At 42.2% G+C, this 21,258-nt stretch overlaps 1 protein-coding gene across 1 annotated transcript in view; it reads left to right on the top strand.

The window, feature by feature from the left end:
- The window catches only part of PTPRT (protein tyrosine phosphatase receptor type T), a 748,756-nt gene that overhangs the window by 111,747 nt on the left and 615,751 nt on the right, over positions 1–21,258 (top strand). The window contains exon 5 of the mRNA XM_064571786.1: positions 3,688–3,981. Within this exon, the coding sequence (XP_064427856.1) occupies positions 3,688–3,981 (294 nt within the window). The remainder of the gene's footprint in view (positions 1–3,687; positions 3,982–21,258) is intronic.

Genomic DNA, 21,258 nt, shown 5'->3' with positions numbered 1-21,258 from the left:
AATGTGTTGGGTGGGTTATGGCCATGAGGACCTACACATTTACTTTGCATTGTCCTATGGAAATCTTTGCATGTTTATTTTCACCCAGATATTTGGGACCCTGGGAGCCTGCAAGCACTAGATCTGTGAACCTAACATCAAGTTCCATTTCCTTACATGATTGTACTCCCAACTTCTAGCCCCTGCCATGGACTGCAACAAAGGATGGTTTCGGGGTCCCAAAGAATTGTAGACTATTATGGGCATGTGGTCTGTCAACAGGATCTCTGTGTTTTTCCTTTATTCTCAACATAGTCTCTTCAGGGGTTCATGCATAGGCTTCAGAAGGGTTCGTGAATGCCTGAAATGGTGGGCGTAACTCTCAGTAATAGACTTATGTGCATTTTCCTGGGAAGAGAGGCTGGGATTTCTCATCAGATCTTTGCAAGGGCCTATGCATCCTCAAAAGTTAAAAACTACTAGGAAAGACACCCCTTAGTGACCTTTCTGGCTAATTACTTAAACATCTGATGTACAAGAAGAAGAAGAAAGGAGCAAGAATGCTGCTTGGGCCCTGAGTTCTGATGCCCCACCCCCACCTTCTTCTACTTAACAGGCCATGAGCCCTCCCCAGTCTTGGTTTCCTTCCTGAAGTCTCTGGCTGTTGGATTAGATGGCCTCCTCGATTTCTTGCACTATCTGGTTGAACAGGTCATGTCAAAGAGGAGAACTGACAAACATGGTCTTTCTTTTCACTTAAAAAAGGGAGGTGCTTACCAAAAAAAAAAATATATATATATAATATATAAATATAATAATATATAAACATTATATATAATAAATATATATAATAGTATAAATATATAAATATAATAATGTGTCTCATCCCTACTTTTCTCTCTGAATCACTCGGCCGTGTGACTTCTAAAAGAATACCAATTATAAATCAGTGGTTACTAACAAAAGAGAAAACAAAACAATAATCTGATGGCTGCTTAGAACCAAGTAGCTGAAGCGCTTTGATGTACTTCATGATATATTCTTGAGGGGACAGAGGGAGAGAGAACCTCATTGGCTAGTCTGCACAGGGACATGTGAACTACTAAGTCATTTGAGATGGAGACATTTATTTACTCGAGGGAACGTTTGTTACTGTATTGTACCTACCATCGGAAATTCGTGAAAGGAGACCGAACATTTGGAAAGAGTGATACTTTATTTTCTTTCTGGTGGTCAGCAATTTACTGCTAATGCCTGAAATAGAGCAAAAATCGTGGTGTAAAGTCAATGGGAGAGAGCTTAATGTGGCCACTTGCTCAAGCCCCAAAGTATTGAAGTCTGCTGCACTTAATTCTGTCCAGGGCCAGCCTGTGAATAATTACATTAAGGAGTTGGGCAGAGTCGTCACAGAGCTACCATATACCACCCTGGGGGCCTCCCTGGAAACTGACGGGAACTCTGGAGAGTTGACAATGGTGATACGAGGGTCTGTATATTTAAAATGCACAAAGGGGGGCGCCTGGGTGGCTCAGTTGGTTAAGCGACTGTCTTCAGCTCAGGTCATGATCCTGGAGTCCCTGGATCGAGTCCCGCATTGGGCTCCCTGCTCGGCAGGGAGTCTGCTTCGTCCTCTGACCCTCCCCCCTCTCATATGCTCTCTCTTTCTCTCATTCTCTCTGTCTCAAATAAATAAATAAAATCTTTAAAAAAAAAATAAAATGCACAAAGGATGAGCCCAGAAATTATCTGCCTGCCAACTTAACTTCTCTACCTGGAACAAATTATCCAAAAATCAATTTGCAAACACCTTTGAGATAACAAGGCCTTGAGTAATAACCTTCATGGCTTTGTAAAGAAAAACATCTAGCCTGACTAATCTGCTTAATTTCCTTCTCTGACCAAATGGCAGGCTATAATAGAGGCAATCTGAAGTTGTCCCTTAAGATTTGCTTCAAGTCACACTGAGAAAATATTGTCCACCTCTGTTTCATAGCAATTATTCTGTCTCTGGAGAATCTTTGTGGCTAGGTAATTAGTTAAAGAGCAAACATGGAAGGAGTCTAATCTATCCTGAAGCTCTCACCTGAGTTTCAGACTGAAACCTGTACCTGCCTCACTCACCTGAATAGCCCAGAGGCCCTCCAAAAGTTCTCGAACATATCTATGTTGTACTCCACCCCCAGATGCTTCCTCTCACCCTCCACTTCCTAATTCTACCCCAAGAGTCACTAACTTGTTCATATCCATTGACAGATCCCATTTCTGGCAGTTGGTTCCAAAAAAAAAAAACCATAAGACAAGGAAAACTGGAGTCATTGGCACAGAGCTGTTCACTGCAGCATTATTTACCATAGCAAAACTTGGAACTCATGTGCCCAGCCATTTGAGATTAGTTAGTGGGGTTACCTGATAGATGGTTCTGTAGCTATCTAAGACAGTGACAACAAAATCCATGTTGTGAACAGTCTTTAGAATGTAGTAAGTGAGGGAAGAAAAACATTGGGTCTATGTGTTGCTGTAGCTGTATGAAAAAGGCTTAAATATATGAATACAAATTGGAACATGGAGAAATAAAAATGGCTATTATATTGGGTCATAGGGAAGGGGACTTATTTTCTTTTTGTTCTGCTATTTTCTGCTACAGACAAAAATAGCAAATACATACACTTTGATTTTTAGAAAATGGACATCTAGAGGCAAACAGCTTTCCAAGGGAATAGCTGGTAAGGGAAGGCATAGAGATGTGGGTTCCATCCTGCCTTACCTGTAAGCTTCATGATCTCCGTTAGGTGACCCCATTGCTTGGGTTCTTTGTTTTTATCCATCAAAATGGAGGTGGAAGATTTGCACAAAGTAATGCATATGAGATTTCTTGGTAAATAAGGAATACAAAGTTAATGTTAATTTCTGCAGCTTTGCCAGAGGGCTAAGAATTGCCAGTAAGACCCACTGTGAGGGCCTGTTGAAATTCTCATTTATTTAGCTGAAGAAGTAGAACTTAATGGGAGAGGGGCAACTCATAGCGGATGCAGGATAACTCTTCATGACTTTTCCCTTGACCCTTGATTCCCACAGGGGCCACTGTGCCAGTGACACTCGCCCTGATGGAGGGAACCCACTGGAGTTGAGGAGTAAGCTGAATTTTTGCTGCGCCATCATCCTTTTGCTTCTTAGGCTCCTAGCACTATTTGGGGAGAACTTCCACTGACAACCTCTGTGTTGCTATGAAAGAAATGTTTGTAAATCTCAGACTCCCCTGGGCTTTGAACCAAACTCCACTTTAGTAAAGCATGTTCTTATTTGAGGATAGAAAACAGAATATTAATCTAGGCATCTTTGCTGTGTTCTAGAAAATCCATTTACCCACTGTTGCCTTCTTTCTTCATTTCCTTTATTTATTTTTTAAAATTTTACTGTGTTATGTTAGTCACCATACAATACATCATTGGTTTTTGATGTGGTGGTCCACGATCCATCGTTCATTTCCTTTAAATGAAGGAGATATGGTAGTGTGGGAGAAGGAATACTGACTCAGGTATTCACATACAAAATCATGGCAATTTGAGTAGGACGTGAATGGAGTTAAGAAAGGGATCTGAGCGACTCTATATAGCTCTCTCTGGAATTCTGTCCTAGTCTTTACATGCTTCGATTCTTCTCTCTAAACCGCTTGGGTCTGACATCCTTTGCTGATTCCTTGTCTTCCAGAGCCTCCCACACCCATCGCCCCCCCAGAGCTGCTGGCCGTAGGGGCCACATACCTGTGGATCAAGCCAAATGCCAATTCTATCATCGGCGATGGCCCCATCATCCTGAAGGAGGTGGAATATCGCACCACCACGGGCACTTGGGCCGAGACCCACATAGTTGACTCTCCCAACTATAAGCTGTGGCATCTGGACCCTGACGTGGAGTATGAGATCCGGGTGCTGCTCACACGACCAGGGGAGGGAGGCACGGGACCACCAGGGCCTCCCCTCACCACCAGAACCAAATGTGCAGGTAAGAACTTCGTTTATAGCTCCATTTTGAGAGGTTGGGCAGTTGATCCTCCTCCTGGCATCAGTGACAATCATCCCGAAACTTCTCTGATGGGAGTGTGCGTCCTGTTGTAGAGAGCAATAGGGTTTTGATCTTGCCTTAGAGGACTTTCAGGGTCTGGCAGTAACTCTGGAGATGGCCTAGCTTTGACTGTGGTTTGTAAAGCCACCTGACTCCAGCTATGTCAGGGAGACATTCCTGGTCCTGAAGTGTTTCCAGTGGGACATTGGTTCTGTCTCTGCAAGGACTTCTGGTGTCTCCGTATGTCTGAGGCTTCCTAGTACTAAAAGTGTCCCTGAGGTTTCTTGGTCTTAGGTCCCTGAGGGCTCCTGGCCCTGTGTGCCTTGTTAAAGGCCTTGTTTGAACTATATCCCTGAGTCCTTCTGATTCTTGTTATATATCTAAGGTGTTTGTGATTTTAACTTTGTCTGTGAGGATCCATGGCTGGACCTATGACCCTAATGAGCCCTTGGTTTTCATAGTTTCCCTGAGGGTTTCTCCTTCTGTCTCTGAAGGGTTCCTGGTGCCAACCATATCTTGAGTACCTCCTGGCTCTGAAAGTGTCTTTCAGTGGATTCTGGAACTGCTTTAATCTCTAAGAACTTTCTGGCTCTGTATCCCTCGGAGCCTCCTAGTTCCAACCTGAGAGTCTGGACTAGGACTGTCCCTCCAGGGGTTGTCTGGATTCTGTATCTCTGCAAGCTCCTGGCTCAGTGCACTCTGGGGGCTAGTGACTCCAGCACTTTCTCTGAGGTTTTTGGATGCCACTTAAGAGTTTGGTGTCTGGGACTGTGTCTAAGAAGATTCTTTTGATCCAACTGCATAAATATTTCTGGGGACTCCAGGCTTCTGGAGGAGCATTGGCTAGGATTGTATCTCTGACTGTATCCCTGATATGTTCCAGCTCTGAATGGAACTCAAGAAGTTAAAAGAACTCAGTGTTTTGCTTTGTCTTGTTTTGTTTTCCTTTATATCCCATTATTTATATGTTCTCATTTTTCTCCTCTAACCATTTGATGTAAGTACTTTATCTCATATATACATGAAGAAATAGAGACCCAATATTTTAAGACTTTTTGTACAAAGGGGTAGAATTGACCACTGGCACAGTCAGAATTTGCATTCAGGTTTTTCTGACCCTAATGCCATTGATGATCGGTCACACCACAGTGCAAACAGAGGGGTGTGCACCATCAGCATGGAATACAGAGCTTCCACTGGTGGGCAAGGGACGTGGCAGCATGGGCCATTGGCTTCCACTGGGAAAAGAGTCACTGATGGCTTCTGGGTGGGGAGAAAAGGACCCATCAGCACAGTGACCTCATAGAACAAGAAAGCATAGCAAAATACAGTTAGCTCTACTATACTATGTGTCCCTAAAAATCACTGCAATATGGAAAGTTATACAGTAAAAACCATCAGAGTAACGGGAAAAAGTACTGAAGTACTACTTCATCAGTGACACATTTAAAAAGAGAGGGAAGTAAGTAAAAGTGATGGCACAGTGTCCCGCATGTTAATGGTGTAGGATATGCATATATACTGCAGTGTATATGAGGTGTTTCCTTGAAGGGACCTGAAGTTTGCTTTGGAAGTGTGTGTCAGAAAGGTTGCAACCTGTGGGCAACAGTGGTGGTGAAGAGTGCTTTCTGAACATGGTGGAAAGTCGTGACACCCGCTGTGGATGGATGTGGCTCTTAGCACGTCCAGCCAATGGACGTAGCAAGTGGATGTTTGAGGTGGGTACGGTCTGTGTATTCCTGTGTGGCTCCGTTGAGCTGGGTGGAGTTTTCTGCTTCAGTAGTGTTTTCCACACAGAATCACACATAGCAAGTGTGACATTCGTGTTATGCTCAAATTGTCCCCTAATATGTCAATCACGTTGGAACAACATTCGCGTTGTCAAAACAAGAGCTATAGCAGAATTGACGGTAATCATTCTTAAGTACCTCAATAGTGCATCTCGACAGTATGGAACCCAAGGTTAGTGAGGATGTCCATTGCTTGGGAATATTCTTTTGAACGTCATCGAACCACTGTGATAAATGGAAATGCCATTTTCTTGATTATTTTCAAAAGCGGGCCTTTTGTAAAATTCCTTATTGAAACCCGATTATGAAACCTATTTTAGGACATAAGATTATGTTATTAAACAAGGTAATACCTTATCTCAGCTTTGCAATTCAATATTCATCCATAAAAGTAATTGATTTGATCCTGCCGATGAGACTTTTCTCTTTCCACGGGGTAAATCTAAGAGTTTCCAGGGTTTTTGATCTTTATAAATGATACTCAAAGTACTTTAGCAGCCCCCATGGACTTATTTGCTGATGATCATATAATACATTTTTGAAATTCAATCGCAAGATGATCATCTCAATAAAAATTTACAATCTATTGCAAACTGTTGCCACGACTGTGTAATGGATTTTACATGTGGAAAACACAATTGTCTGACTATCACTATAAAAATTATGAGTTGAAATGCTGTTTGTGGTTTTATATTTCAAAAAATGTTGGTGTTTAAGTAAGTTACAGCTAAAATCTTAAATAACCCACATTTTACAAAATATGTCATCAAGAACATAATCTTCTCTCCCACATTGCCACTGATGGTAGAATGTTCTTTGCCTCATAATTAATTTTTAAGTGGATTTCAGGGCTGGTATCCATTTGTGGATGCTGTTTATTGGGGTTGGTACTCTCTGAGTACCCCCCCCATTCCTTTTTCTATTATCAATCACACTGGAAATGTACTCATTATTTTGCAAAACAGAATATGAGAGAATGTGGAATGTGGAAGGTGTAATTTCTGCCCAGAGGAATTTACAGACTCCGTTAAGATTCCAGCAAAACAGCAAAAAGGGTAAAACATAAACATAAAGCCGAATATTAAAATAGCATGCTTCCTGGAGAAAGACCAGGTTGCTGTGGAAAAGCAGTGCTCTTAAAGTGGTCTGGAGCACTGGTTCTCAAAACGTAGTCCCTGGACCAGCAGCATCAGCATCCCTGGGGGATGCATTAGAAATGCAAATTCTTAGGCCCCATGCCCTGACCGAATGATTCAGAAATTCTGGGGGGTGGAGCCCAGAATTCTGTCCTTGAAGGAGCCCTCTGAGTGATGCTGAGGCACACCCACATTGAAGAACCACTGGTATACCGCGCCACACCAGCATGCCACTTTGGGGGTGTGCCCATTATGTTGGTCCTTAAGGCAGCTCCGAGAGGTAGACGGGAGGAAGACTAAGGCTCAGAATCATCAGACCAAGGTCACAGATCAATTCAGTGTTTAGCACTAAGTCTTTTGGCCCAGGGAGCTCCCCATCACATGGTTTGATGGAGTCTACTCTCCATGCATCCTCTGGAGCATGGGCTTGGGTAGTAGGGAGCCTGGCAATTATTGAGACCAGCCTCATGGTCTAGTCCACTGCAGCCGTAGGCCTTCCCATCAAACATCTCTGGAGCCCCTTCCCTGGGCCAGACTCTGTGCGGGGCCCTGGTGGCAGAGGCTTAAAGCAGGAGCTCAGGCTACAAGTGCCCAGGTATAGCTCAGGAAGATACCAGGGGGCCAGTTCAGCAAGGGCAGATGGGGATGTATTCTGGTTCTTCTAGGTCTGACAGGCCACTGGCTAGGTATGTCCTTGGTGCATCAGGAGTGGGGTTTCACCTTTAAGAGTGGAGATGGTCAAGAGTTTGTCGACACAGCAGCATCCTAGCCCAATAGACTGTGGAGTTCAGAACGAGACTTTTAGCCAGTTAAGACAGAATTTGGACAGACTATCAGATAGGGCATGTGGGGGTGAGAGAAGAGGGCCAAAGACGATACTCCTAGGCTTTTGGTTTGGATGGCTGAGAGATGAGTGGTGGAACTGCTTTCTGGGATGGAAAACAATAGCTGGGTTCAGGGCACGGGAGTGTGTTCAGGTTTGAAGATGTTATTTTTGGGGTAAAAATGCCCAGCAAGTGATGGCATCGGAAACATGGAGCCTAGGAGAGACCAGCAGGCTACCTCTTCATCTTCCCTGAGAACCACCTGATGGAACCTGCATTGTAGAATCGAAGGGACTTCTTAGTACCAGTGGATGCAGTCTCATTTTCTTTCGTCATGCTATTCCCTGGAGATGCCCCATTCATTCGTTTTTTTTTTTTTCATTTATCATTTTGTTCATTTTGTTCTTTTGCTCAGTTTAATCATTTGCCATCCTTCCTGAGATACAGGCATGTGCTGCATATGTGATATGTACATCAAAGTGCTTTGAAAAGCTCAAAATACTCTTCAGATGCCTGTAATAAAACAAATTATTTTTTTAATTAGATTTATTTTTTTATTATGTTATGTTAATCACCATGCATTACATCATTCGTTTTTGATGTAGTGATTCATGATTCATTGTTCGCATATAACACCCAGTGCTCCATGCAGTACGTGCCCTCTTTAATACCCATCACCAGGCTAACCCATTATTGTTTGCTGCTACTGTTCAGGATGTTGCGATTATGAATTTTTTTTCTTCTCATTGCATCCTATGGGATTGCACAGGATTTTATTTTATTTTATTATTATTTTTATTTATTTTTTTATTATTATGTTATGTTACTCACCATACATTACATCATTAGTTTTTATTATGCTATGTTAATCACCATACATTACATCATTAGTTTTTGATGTAGTGTTCCATGATTCATTGTTTGTATATAACACCCAGTGCTCCATGCAGAACGTGCCCTCCTTAATACCCATCACTGGGCTCACCCATCCCCCCACTAAAACCCTCAGTTTGTTTCTCAGGGTCCATAGTCTCTCATGGTTCGTCTCCCCCTTCATTCTTCCCCTCCTGCTATCTTCTTCTTCTTCTTCTTTTTTTTTTTTTTTTTAACATATAATGTATTATTTGTTTCAGAGGTACAGGTCTGTGATTCAACAGTCTTGCACAATTCACAGTGCTCACCATAGCACATACACTCCCCAGTGTGTATCACCCAGCCTCCGCATCCCTCCCACCCCCCACCACTCCAGCAACCCTCAGTTTGTTTCCTGAGATTAAGAATTCCTCAAATCAGTGAGGTCATATGATACATGTCTTTGTCTGATTGACTGATTTCGCTCAGCTAACACCCTCCAGTTCCATCCACGTCGTTGCAAATGGCAAGATCTCATTCCTTTTGGTGGCTGCATAATAGTCCATTGTATATATATAGCACATCTTTTTTATCCATTCATCTGTCGATGGACATCTTGGCTCTTTCCATAGTTTGGCTATTGTGGACATTGCTGCTATAAACATGGGGGTGCACGTACCCCTTCGGATCCCTACATTTGTATCTTTGGGGTAAATACCCAGTAGTGCAATTGCTGGATCGTATGGTAGCTCTATTTTCAACTTTTTGAGGAACCTCCATACAGTTTTCCAGAGTGGCTGCACCACCTTGCATTCCCACCAACAGTGTAGGAGGGTTCCCCTTTCTCCACATCCCTGCCAACATCTGTCGTTTGTGATTATGAATTGTTAAAACAGGAAGTCTTACATGTCCATTTGTCTGGACTGACTGGCGGGTGAAGGGATGGGCCATATTCTTTTGTTCTTCATCATCTCATGGGAGATCCCACTTCAGAACCTGATGATCCTAGTCTGGACTCTCAAAGGTTTTCTTGTCTAGAACAGTGGATGGTTTTCTGTGGCACATCTCCAACAGCAGACATCCAGGGATAGGACTTGGGTCCTAGGAGGGCTGTCTGTTGCCGATCCAGCCTCACCTTGAGTGCTATCTCTAATGGAAAGCTCAGTATCACCCATAGCAGACCATTTAACTTTGTGGATCCTGGGGGTTACCATTACTCTGTACCTAATACTAGCTGGTTATCACAAAACTCTGGATGGGGTCCTGTATAGGAGCGGAGTGTCCTTTAGGTTCAAAAGAGCAGAGGCTGCTAGCATCGATATCTGGATTTCACAAGGAGAACCAAGGTCAGTGGCATTGAGAATGGGGGCGAGAGCCAGCAATTGGGGAAGACCAGTGAGATGAGGAGAGATGCAGACACACCCTTGGTCCAATTTATCTTCTCTCCAGGTAACACTTTTAATGGCCCGAGCACCTGCTTGTTGATGCCTTAAAACTCTCATGCAGAATCAGACAGAAGAAATTCTCCCTCATTGTCACCTGAATCTGGCTCCCTTCAACACCCACTTATATGTGGATCTGGTTTTACTCTCAGGAGACATACTCCTCCTTATCTCAGGAACAGGTCCTTAGCAACCCAAAGTTATCTCTCTTAAACTCTGGAAATCTATTCCCTTCATCCTTAGAAGCCCTGCTTGAGCCAGACACTCGACAATAACCGTCACTTCACAGTTGTGGAGCCACAAATCAACAATCTGGCAAACTAGTGATCGTAACACCCCCTCCCCCAACCGTGATTGCTTACTCCCTGTAAATCAAAGGCCCCCTTGCCTGGGCACCCACTTCATTGTGGGCTCACATTGTTCAGGTTTTCCAAATGGAAAGTGACTTTGTACAGCCCGAAATGTGACACACACTGCTGATTTGGAGAGCTCTCTTCTTCTTTCCCTCCACCTGAGGTTTGATTGCACATTATATTTTATTTACATATTTATGGATTCCTACTTGAAGTGATATGTGTCTGTCTCTCTTCTCTAAGGGAATAAGGAGGAATTCAAATTGCTGAGCTCAATGAAGTGAGAGCAGTCATTAGAATTGAGTGAGAAGAATTGGGGCTTTAGAGCCAAGAAGAATCTGGTTTTTATTTCCAGCTGGTACTTGCTGTCTGGATGACTGTGCACCTTCCCGTGGTTCTGCTGCTTTTCTTCATTTACAGGAGATTACAACACAGTGTTTTCTTGTGAAGCCTCAGTGATATAAGTTAGAAGCCTAGTAGAGAACCCAAAACATAGAAGCCCCTTAATGAACATTATTTGGGAAAAAAAAAAAAAAAAGTCTTCAGGCCTAAGAAGGAGGGCGTCAGGATCTAAACCGATTGCTTTCATTCTGGCATGATGGACCCTGTCATAAAGGACTTCTCTAGTGCTCTTGTCTTTCCTTTCTCAGAAAGTGGTGGGTGAGTACAGCAGCTCAGAGCTGCAGGGAAGATGTGAAAGGAAAGGCTTTGCAGGTGCGCTGGAGTCCTTGATGCATGCTTGCAGGGCACAGAGGTGGGTGTAATGGTACCTGCTAATGGGGTCGGGGGTGTAGATAGGAGTTGTGCTTTTTCCAGTTTGGTCTTAGTCCCAAGTTAGAGAGAGAAGCATGTTATCCAGACCCATCTCTTTTCTGGGAGGCCAAGGCTTGTGAACATGAGAACTTGCAAACAGGCATGGAGGTGAGTTAGTCTCCACTCTCTTCAATGAGCATCCTCAGGCAGGCTCTCTGTTTTCAGTCTAGCCTGCAGTTCTAGGGTGGAGTGGAAGGATAGAAAGAGAGAAGGAGGAACTGAGGGTCTAGAAAATAGAACAAAGCCATGTAACTGGCCTTTTTGCTTTTTTGTTTTTCTTAAGTTTCTATAAGCATCAGCTTCCATAGGGGTAGTATTACCTGGCCTAACTCTTAGGGCTCTGAATTAGAAGCAAATGGAGCTTCTTTCTGAGCAGGATGATGGTATGAGCCCAGACATCGAACTCCCATCTCTGCTCTGCCATAATCCTGGTGTGATTACCCGTGAGTCTTAGGGAAGCACAGCAGGATCAACCAGTAGTAGTCAGATCACCATCCCACCCAGAATCAAAGCAAAATCTGAAGACCAATGGAGAAATTTCCAACACCATGACAAACTAGGGAAAGAAAGTCTTCCATGCATGGCACATCAGGCTCAAAGGGACATTGCTGCCTGAGTTGTGCCAGTGAGCTCAGACTGGAGGCGCCCACAGAAGATGGATTTTGACAACCACTTGTGCACAATGATTTGGAGAAGCAGTCCTCATTCTTCCACGTTTCCTTTCCTCCTCTGCTTCCTCTGTTGCTTCTGTGCCTCCTTCCTCCCCTGGAACATAGGACCATGGAGGAGAGATGAGGGGATGAAGAGAGAGAAAGTCTGCTCTCACCATACTTGGTTCAGGAGTTGCCACATGAGCCAAAGGGTATCTGCACGCGAGCAGGCATCTGCTGGGGCATGAGATGTCCCTCTCCTTGCAGACCCTCTCCCCTCCCTCCCTCTGCACACATGATGTCTACAGGTGGCTGGCTACCTTGGAGCCCCTCCCTTGGTTTAGGGAAGATGAGGAGAAAAGCTAAAGCCTTCTTCCCTTACCCCTATTCACAACCTCCAGGAGTCTCTTCTCCCAGTCTGTGTGGCCTCCTTGTTGTGTGGGCCGAGTGTGGTGTTGGAGTGGAGAGGGAGGGTCCAGTTGGGTGCCTCGGATGGTCTCAAAAAGGACATCTGGAAGTGCCTCAGCTGTTCTCTGGAGGGTGTGGTAGTACTTACTCCTTAATCTTCTTGGTTTTGTAGCCTTGGGTAAAATTCCCAAGTAACAAGAAAAACCCTATTAAACATCCTGTTACTTTTAGATTTTTCTGCTCCCCCATGATCCTTAGAGAACTAGGGCCTGGAGGGTAAAGTACAATAAGTCAACAAACATACCCTGGTAAATACTCCCCAAAAACATACCCTGGTAATACTCAGTAATACTTTCCGAGATTAGAAGAAAAAGTGAGCCATGGAGAGGTAGTATTAATGATAATAAAAGTTGTTTATCAAACTTGCTGGATTAAAAAAATAGCTCCCAAATACTTTAAAATTGGAGGTAGTCATTCCTCTACCTGTGAAAATCTTGAGCCAACAACACAAAGAAGTTGGATGATTATAGTAATGAGAACCACAGTTACCCAGTTTTGAGTTTCTGTAGTATGCAAGGCTCATAGCATTGAGCTTGTTTTGAAGACTTTACTTGGAATTCTTGCAGCAACTTAATGGGGGAAGGGGGGTGGCGGTGGGTATAATTTCCTCCACTCACTGTCTGGAAGGTAAGTGACTTACCCAAAGCCATATACCTGACTAGGTGGCCTAGCTGGGAACCAAGCATTGAACTACATAGCTACAAAGCTCGAGCTCTTTCTAAAATGACCCCCAGAGGGGCGCCTGGGTGGCTCAGTCGTTAAGCATCTGCCTTCGGCTCAGGTCATGATCCCAGGGTCCTGGGATTGAGCCCCGCATCGGGCTCCCTGTTCCGCGGGAAGCCTGCTTCTCCCTCTCTCACTCCCCCTGTTTGTGTTGCCTCTCTCGCTATGTCTCTCTCTGTCAAATAAATAAATAAAATCTTAAAAAAAAAATAAAATAAAATGACCCTCAGAATCCAGCATCATTATGAAAGCATAAGGCGCTGTGACCAAGTTGGGTTTATTCCAGAAAGGCACTGATGAAAAATATTGAATACTGGAACAGCTATTGGTATAATGCCTCATACCAGTAGGTCAAAGGATAAAAACCATCTGATCTCCAGAGAGGCTGATAAGTGATTTGAAAAAAAAATCAGCCTTCATTACTGATCAGAATTCTCAATAAGCTAGGAATGGAAAGGCACTTTTTTTTCTTTTTCCCTAGGAGCAAATATTCTTACATCATCAAAGCCTAGAAAATAAACTAAACAACAAAAAAAAGTTAGGATTACCAAGAGATTTGGTAGTATGGTCAGACACAAAGCAAATAAACAAAAATCAATAGCGATATGCCAGTAATAACCATATAAAAATAAAATGTATCCTGTTCTCAAATGCAATTATAAATACTTAGGAGTAAACCTAGAAATCTGTAGAAACTATGTATGAAAACACACACATCTGTAAAACTTTACTGAGGATAATAAAGCAAGACCTGAATAAATGGAGAGATACATCATGTAGTTGGATTAGCACATTTAATATTGTGGGGGTGTCAGTTCTCCCCGAGTTAGTTTATGGGTTTAATTCAATTGCAGTCAAAACCTGGATTCTTTTTGGAATTTGACAAAGTGATTTCAAAATTGATCTGAAAATAATATAGAGGAGAAGATAATAGAGCGCTTTAAAAAAGTGGTGTGGGGGTCACTTCACTGTGAAATAGCAACATGTGTCATAGCTATAATCATTGAAGCCCAGAAAATAATCCAGTACGTAGTGAAACTAGCTGTTAACATTTATATGAATGGAGAATTGCTTAACAGTCTTATTTGTAATTGGTTAGTAATTTGGAAAAATAGAATGCATTGCATATATATTATGATATGCTAAATAAATTCTGGATTGATTAAGAACTTAAAAGCAGAAAAAAGCAAGAACCAGAGGAAACTAAATATTGTTCTTTTATTACGAGGACCTTTCAGTTCATTGAAAGCAAACAAATATGCCATTGAGTCACAGTTCACAAATTTTATTATGTAAAAAGAAAAGGAGAAGAAAAACTTCTATATTAACAAAATTCAAAAAGCAAATGGGTAAGCTGGGTGTGGGAAAATATGACAGAATCGATAAGATAGGGATAATATTCTTACATAAAAGAACTCTAACAAGTCAATAAAAATGTCATTATACTGATAGAAAAAAAAGACCAAAAAGTATTGACAGGTAATTTTCAAACCAAATATGAATGGTGAAGAACAAATTTAAAATGTCCAATGTCACAGATAATCAAATTAAGTGCATTGTTAACCTATAAGATGACCGAAATATATCTATTTTTAATTGGTAAAAAATCAGCGTTGGCAAGGAGCAATGAAGCGGTCTCTTAGAGGTGTTGCTGCAGGTGGGTTAACTGGCACAGCGTCTTTAGAGGACAATTTGCTAATTTTTTTCTTCTAACAAAATAATCAGAGCTGCACAAGAGGAGCTGTATGCATGGAGGTCGTCACTGCATTATTTATAAGGGCAAGAACTTGGAAATCACTTACATGCCCCAACAATAGGAGCACAGTTAAGGAAAATTCTTGTGCATGCACACAGTGAATTCTATGCTGGCATTACCAACCGTGTATTTCATAGAATATCTGATGGCATGGGTCAGTGTTCATGCTATGGTAAGTTCAAAAAAATCAGCTTGCAAAACTGCATGTGTAACTACTGTCCCAGTTTTTTTTGAAATATAAATATGCAGCCCATGTACCAGCTGGTGAGTTTATCAGAGCTATAAAGTATTGACCAGAATTCCCCGTTCCAAATCCTGCACCTGGTCCGATCCTGCCCCCTAGATTCCCAGGGACGCCCATGTTACCCTCCCCCGCCCATTCACTGCCTGCCCTGAGTTCTAGAACATCACTCTGTTTCTCCTGGCTGTCCCAACTGGACCGAATATGGAACTGATCTCTCTCCACCACTCTCCCAAAGCTGCGTGGACACAAGGCTCTTTCTTCTCCCGATGCTTGATGGGACACAGGCAAGGGATTGCCTTGCTCTGCTACCAGCAAACAGCTTGAAATCCTTCTGTAGACTTAAAGGTCCTTGTAGTGGGCAAGGATTTTTCATCATCTTCTCTCCCTCCCAGATCAACCAGGTGATGCAAAGTCTTCTCATTTCCAGAGCAGTTTCTCTTTCCCCTGATTGATTCCAGCTTTAGCTCCAGGCCTTTCTTTGCATACCTTTTGCATTGAAGTGCACGCTAAAAAGGAGTGTGGAGAGGGCGACTAATGTGCTGAGATCAAATCCTTTTTTTAGTGAGAACAACCTTCCCTTAAAAAAAAAAAAAGTGTTTTAATTTATCTGCCCTCATGTGCATGCACAGTCACACATACCATATATATGCTATATATTTGTAAGTAAATATATGTATTCAGTAAGTTGTAGGCCACTGTAAACAGTTTCTGCTTCATTGTGTTGTATAAAATGTGTACAAATGAAAAGTAGGTTTCCCCCTCAGAGTCAAATGTGAACGTGAAAGATAGTTATAAATTATAAAGCACTCTCTATAAATGTGAGAGGTTATTTTATCATAGTGTATCATTGACATTCTTGGAAGGTACACACACTTGCTGAGCCCTGGGATGTGAACACAACTTTGTGCTGTGTTCAAATGGAGCAGGGGACAGTCAGATTAGGGGTTTGCCCCATCTGAGTTGGAATCCAGGTTCTGTCATTAGGATGTTGGGCAGCTTTGGGCAATTTGCTTAACTTCTCTGAACCATTTTCTGCATTAAATGTGGATACTACTACTTACATAATTGAATAGAAGTTAGGGTCATTGTATTAATGATGGCTAATGCACTGAATCTGTTTGCAACCCCACAAGGAAGGTAGGTACCATCATCACCATCACTACCAAAGTCTAGAGAAGTTAAGTATTTTTTTTGCAAATCACAATGATTAGTAAGTGGCTAAGGTTAGAGCCCATGGAGTTTGACTCTGATTCCTGCTCTTACCCAGCTGGCCATATAAGCTTGGCACAATGCTCTGAACTGTAGTAGGTGCTTAGTAAATGGGAGATTTGGCAGTTGAACACCCTAGAGACTCTCTCCCTATCCAGGCCCTCCTAACCAGTGAGCCCAAAGACCTTCACTGCAGTGGGCTCAAGGGGCACAATGGGTAGCCACTTGCTCTGCTTCCAAAGGAAAGGGATTCATTGACTTCATGAGAGAGGGAAGCCAGTGTCAGTCATGGTTTCTGCATGACACCCACCATTGTCTTGACCCACAGTCATTCTGAGATGCTTAAGGGGGGCTGTGGCAGGAGCTGAGAGTGGAAGCTGGGGCGTCTTTCAGGACCCAGCAGGGAATGGCTCTCCATCTGCCATTGCCATATAGATTTCCCTAGCTGGGGATGTCTTGGATCACTGGGGGCATATGCATCTCTTCCACCCAACCCTTTTCCCAGCTGTGTCCAGGGCTGCTACAGCTACTGTGGGGGTTGCTACTTCTGCACTTGCTTCATTGTCCTCTTGGTCTTCATACTTGAAAAAATGAAACAGTATTGATGCCAAAGCACATTTTTGGAAAGAGAACATACATTCCATATACCAATTAGTATTTTTTTATTGCTAGTGCATATTCCCTTTCTTTTTTTATCTGTAATTTTTTATTATTATTTTTTATTATGTTAATCCCCATACATTACATCATTAGTTTTAGAAGTAGTGTTCCATGATTCATTGTTTGTGCATAACACTCAGTGCTACATGCAGAACGTGCCCTCCTCAATACCCATCACCAGGCTAACCCATCCTCCCACCCCCCTCCCCTCTAGAACCCTCAGTTTGTTTTTCAGAGTCCATCATCTCTCATGGTTCGTCTCCCCCTCCGATTTCCCCCCCTTCATTCTTCCCCTTCTGCTACCTTCTTCTTCTTCTTCTTCTTCTTTTTTTTAACATATATTGCATTATTTGTTTCATAGGTACAGATCTGAGATTCAACAGTCTTGCACAATTCACAGCACTTACCAGAGCACATACCCTCCCCAGTGTCTATCACCCAGTCACCCCATCCCTTCCACCCCACCCCCCACTCCAGCAACTCTCGTTTGTTTCCTGAGATTAAGAATTCCTCAAATCAGTGAGGTCCTATGATACATGTCTTTCTCTGACTTATTTCACTCAGCATAATACCCTCCAGTCCATCCACGTCGTTGCAAATGGCAAGATCTCATTCCTTTTGATGGCTGCATAATAGTCCATTGTATATATGTACCACATCTTCTTTATCCATTCATCTGTCGATGGACATCTTGGCTCTTTCCACAGTTTGGCTATTGTGGACATTGCTGCTATAAACATCGGGGTGCACGTACCCTTTCGGATCCCTACTTTTGTATCTTTGGGGTAAATACCCAGTAGTGCAATTGCTGGATCATATGGTAGCTCTATTTTCAACTTTTTGAGGAACCTCCATACTGTTTTCCAGAGTGGCTGCACCAGCTTGCATTCCCACCAACAGTGTAGGAGGGTTCCCCTTTCTCTGCATCCCCGCCAACATCTGTCATTTCCTGACTTGTTAATTTTAGCCATTCTGACTGGTGTGAGGTGGTATCTCATTGAGGTTTTGATTTGGATTTCCCTGATGCTGAACAATATTGAGCTCTTTTTCATGTGTCTGTTGGCCATTTGGATGTCTTCTTTGGAAAAATGTCTGTTCATGTCTTCTGCCCATTTCTTGATTGGATTCTTTGTTCTTTGGGTGTTGAGTTTGATAAGTTCTTTATAGATTTTGGATACTAGCCCTTTATCTGATATGTCATTTGCAAATATCTTCTCCCATTCTGTCGGTTGTCTGTTGGTTTTGTTGACTGTTTCCTTTGCTTTGCAAAAGCTTTTTATCTTGATGAAGTCCCAAGAGTTCATTTTTGCCCTTGCTTCCCTTGCCTTTGGTGATGTGTCTAGGAAGAAGTTGCTGTGGCTGAGGTCAAAGAGGTTGCTGCCTGTGTTCTCCTTTAGGATTTTGATGGACTCCTGTCTCACATTGAGGTCTTTCAACCATTTGGAGTCTATTTTTGTGTGTGGTGTAAGGAAATGGTCCAGTTTCATTCTTCTGTATGTGGCTGTCCAATTTTCCCAACACCATTTGTTGAAGAGACTGTCTTTGTTCCATTGGACATTCTTTCCTACTTTGTCAAAGATGAGTTGACCATAGAGTTGAGGGTCCATTTCTGGGCTCTCTATTCTGTTCCATTGATCTATGTGTCTGTTTTTGTGCCAGTACCATGCTGTCTTGATGATGACAGCTTTGTAATAGAGCTGGAAGTCCGGAATTGTGATGCCGCCAGCTTTGCTTTTCTTTTTCAACATTCCTCTGGCAATGCGGGGTCTTTTCTGGTTCCATACAAATTTTAGGATGATTTGTTCCATTTCTTTGAAAAAAGTGGATGGTATTTTGATTGGGATTGTATTGAATGTGTAGATTGCTCTAGGTAGCATTGACATCATCACAATATTTGATCTTCCAATCCATGAGCATGGAACGTTTTTCCATTTCTTTGTGTCTTCCTCAATTTCTTTCATGAGTATTTTATAGTTGTCTGAGTACAGATCCTTTGTCTCTTTGGTTAGATTTATGCCTAGGTATCTTATGGTTTTGGGTGCAATTGTAAATGGGATCGACTCCTTAATTTCTCTTTCTTCTGTCTTGTTGTTGGTGTATAGGAATGCCACTGACTTCTGTGCATTGATTTTATATCCTGCCACTTTACTGAATTCCTGTATGAGTTCTAGCAGTTTTGGGGTGGAGTCTTTGGGGTTTCCACATAAAGTGTCATATCATCTGCAAAGAGTGAGAGTTTGACTTCTTCTTTGCCGATTTGGATGCCTTTGATTTCTTTTTGTTGTCTGATTGCTGTGGCTAGGACTTCTAATACTATGTTAAATAGCAGTGGTGATAGTGGACATCCCTGCCGCATTCCTGACCTTAGGGGGAAAGCTCTCAGTTTTTCCCCATTGAGAATGATATTCGCTGTAGGTTTTTCATAGATGGCTTTTATGATATTGAGGTATGTACCCTCTATGCCTATACTCTGAAGAGTTTTGATCAAGAAAGGATGCTGTACTTTGTCAAAAGCTTTTTCTGCATCTATTGAGAGGATCATATGATTCTTGTTCTTTCTTTTGTTAATGTATTGTATCACGTTGATTGATTTGCGGATGTTGAACCAACCTTGCAGCCCAGGGATAAATCCCACTTGGTCGTGGTGAATAATCCTTTTAATGTACTGTTGGATCCTATTGGCTAGTATTTTGGTGAGAATTTTTGCATCCATGTTCATCAGGGATATTGGTCTGTAGTTCTCCTTTTTGATGGGGTCTTTGTCTGGTTTTAGGATCAAGGTAATGGTGGCCTCATAAAATGAGTTTGGAAGTTTTCCTTTCACTTCTATTTTTTAGAACAGTTTCAGAAGAATAGGTATTAATTCTTCTTGAAATGTTTGGTAGAATTCCTTTGGGAAGCCATCTGGCCCTGGGCTTTTGTTTGTTGGGAGATTTTTGATGACTGCTTCAATTTCCTTAGTGGTTATAGGTCTGTTCAGATTTTCTATTTCTTCCTGGTTCAGTTTTGGTAGTTGATACATCTCTAGGAATGCAGCCATGTCTTCCAGGTTATTGAATTTGCTGGCATAGAGTTGCTCATAATATGTTCTTATAATTGTTTGTATTTCTTTGGGGTTGGTTGTGACCTCTCCTCTTTCATTCATGATTTTGTTGATTTGGGTCATTTCTCTTTTCTTTTTGAAAAGTATGGCCAGGGGTTTATCAATCTTGTTAATTCTTTCAAAGAACCAGCTCCTAGTTTCGTTGATCTGTTCTACTGTTCTTTTAGTTTCTATTTCATTGATTTCTGCTCTGATCTTTATGATTTCTCTTCTCCTGCTGGGTTTAGGCTTTATTTGCTGTTCTTTCTCCAGCTCCTTTAGGTGTAGGGTTAGGTTGTATACTTGAGACCTTTCTTGTTTCTTGAGAAAGGCGCTTGTATTGCTATATACTTTCCTCTTAGGACTGCCTTTGCTGCATCCCAAAGACTTTGAATAGTTGTGTTGTCATTTTCATTGGTTTCCATGAATTTTTTTAATTCTTCTTTAATTTCCTGGTTGACCCATTCATTCTTCAGGAGGATGCTCTTTAGCCTCCATGTATTTGAGTTCTTTCCGACTTTCCTCTTGTGATTGAGTTCTAGTTTCAAAGCATTGTGGTCTGAAAATAGGCAGGGAATGATCCCAGTCTTTTGGTACCGGTTGAGACCTGATTTATGACCTAGGATGTGATCGATTCTGGAGAATGTTCTATGGGCACTAGAGAAGAATGTGTATTCCGTTGCTTTGGGATGGAATGTTCTGAATATGTCTGTGACGTCCATTTGGTCCAGTGTGTCATTTAAAGTCTTTATTTCCTTGTTGATCTTTTGCTTAGACGATCTGTCCATTTCAGTGAGGGGGGTGTTAAAGTCCCCCACTATTATTGTATTGTTGTCGATGTGTTTCTTTGCTTTTGTTATTAATTGCCTTATATAATTGGCTGCTCCCATGTTAGGGGCATAGATATTTACAAGTGTTAGATCTTCTTGTTGGATAGACCCTTTAAGTAGGATATAATGTCCTTCCTCATCTCTTATTACAGTCTTTGGTTTAAAATCTAATTTGTCTGATATAAGGATTGCCACACCAGCTTTCTTTTGGTATCCATTAGCCTGGTAAATGGTTTTCCACCTCCTCACTTTCAATCTGGGGCTGTCTTTGGGTCTAAAATGAGTCTCTCGGAGACAGCATATCACTGGGTCTTGTTTTTTAATCCAATCTGATAGCCTGTGTCTTTTGATTGGGGCATTTAGCCCATTTACATTCAGGGTAACT

This window comes from Mirounga angustirostris, unplaced genomic scaffold (assembly GCF_029215605.1).
Source record: "Mirounga angustirostris isolate CCGP_5_RB_7025 unplaced genomic scaffold, mMirAng1.0.hap1 SCAF_10, whole genome shotgun sequence".
NCBI classification, from domain to species: Eukaryota; Metazoa; Chordata; class Mammalia; order Carnivora; family Phocidae; genus Mirounga; species Mirounga angustirostris.
This window is presented reverse-complemented; position numbering and strand designations above follow the sequence as displayed.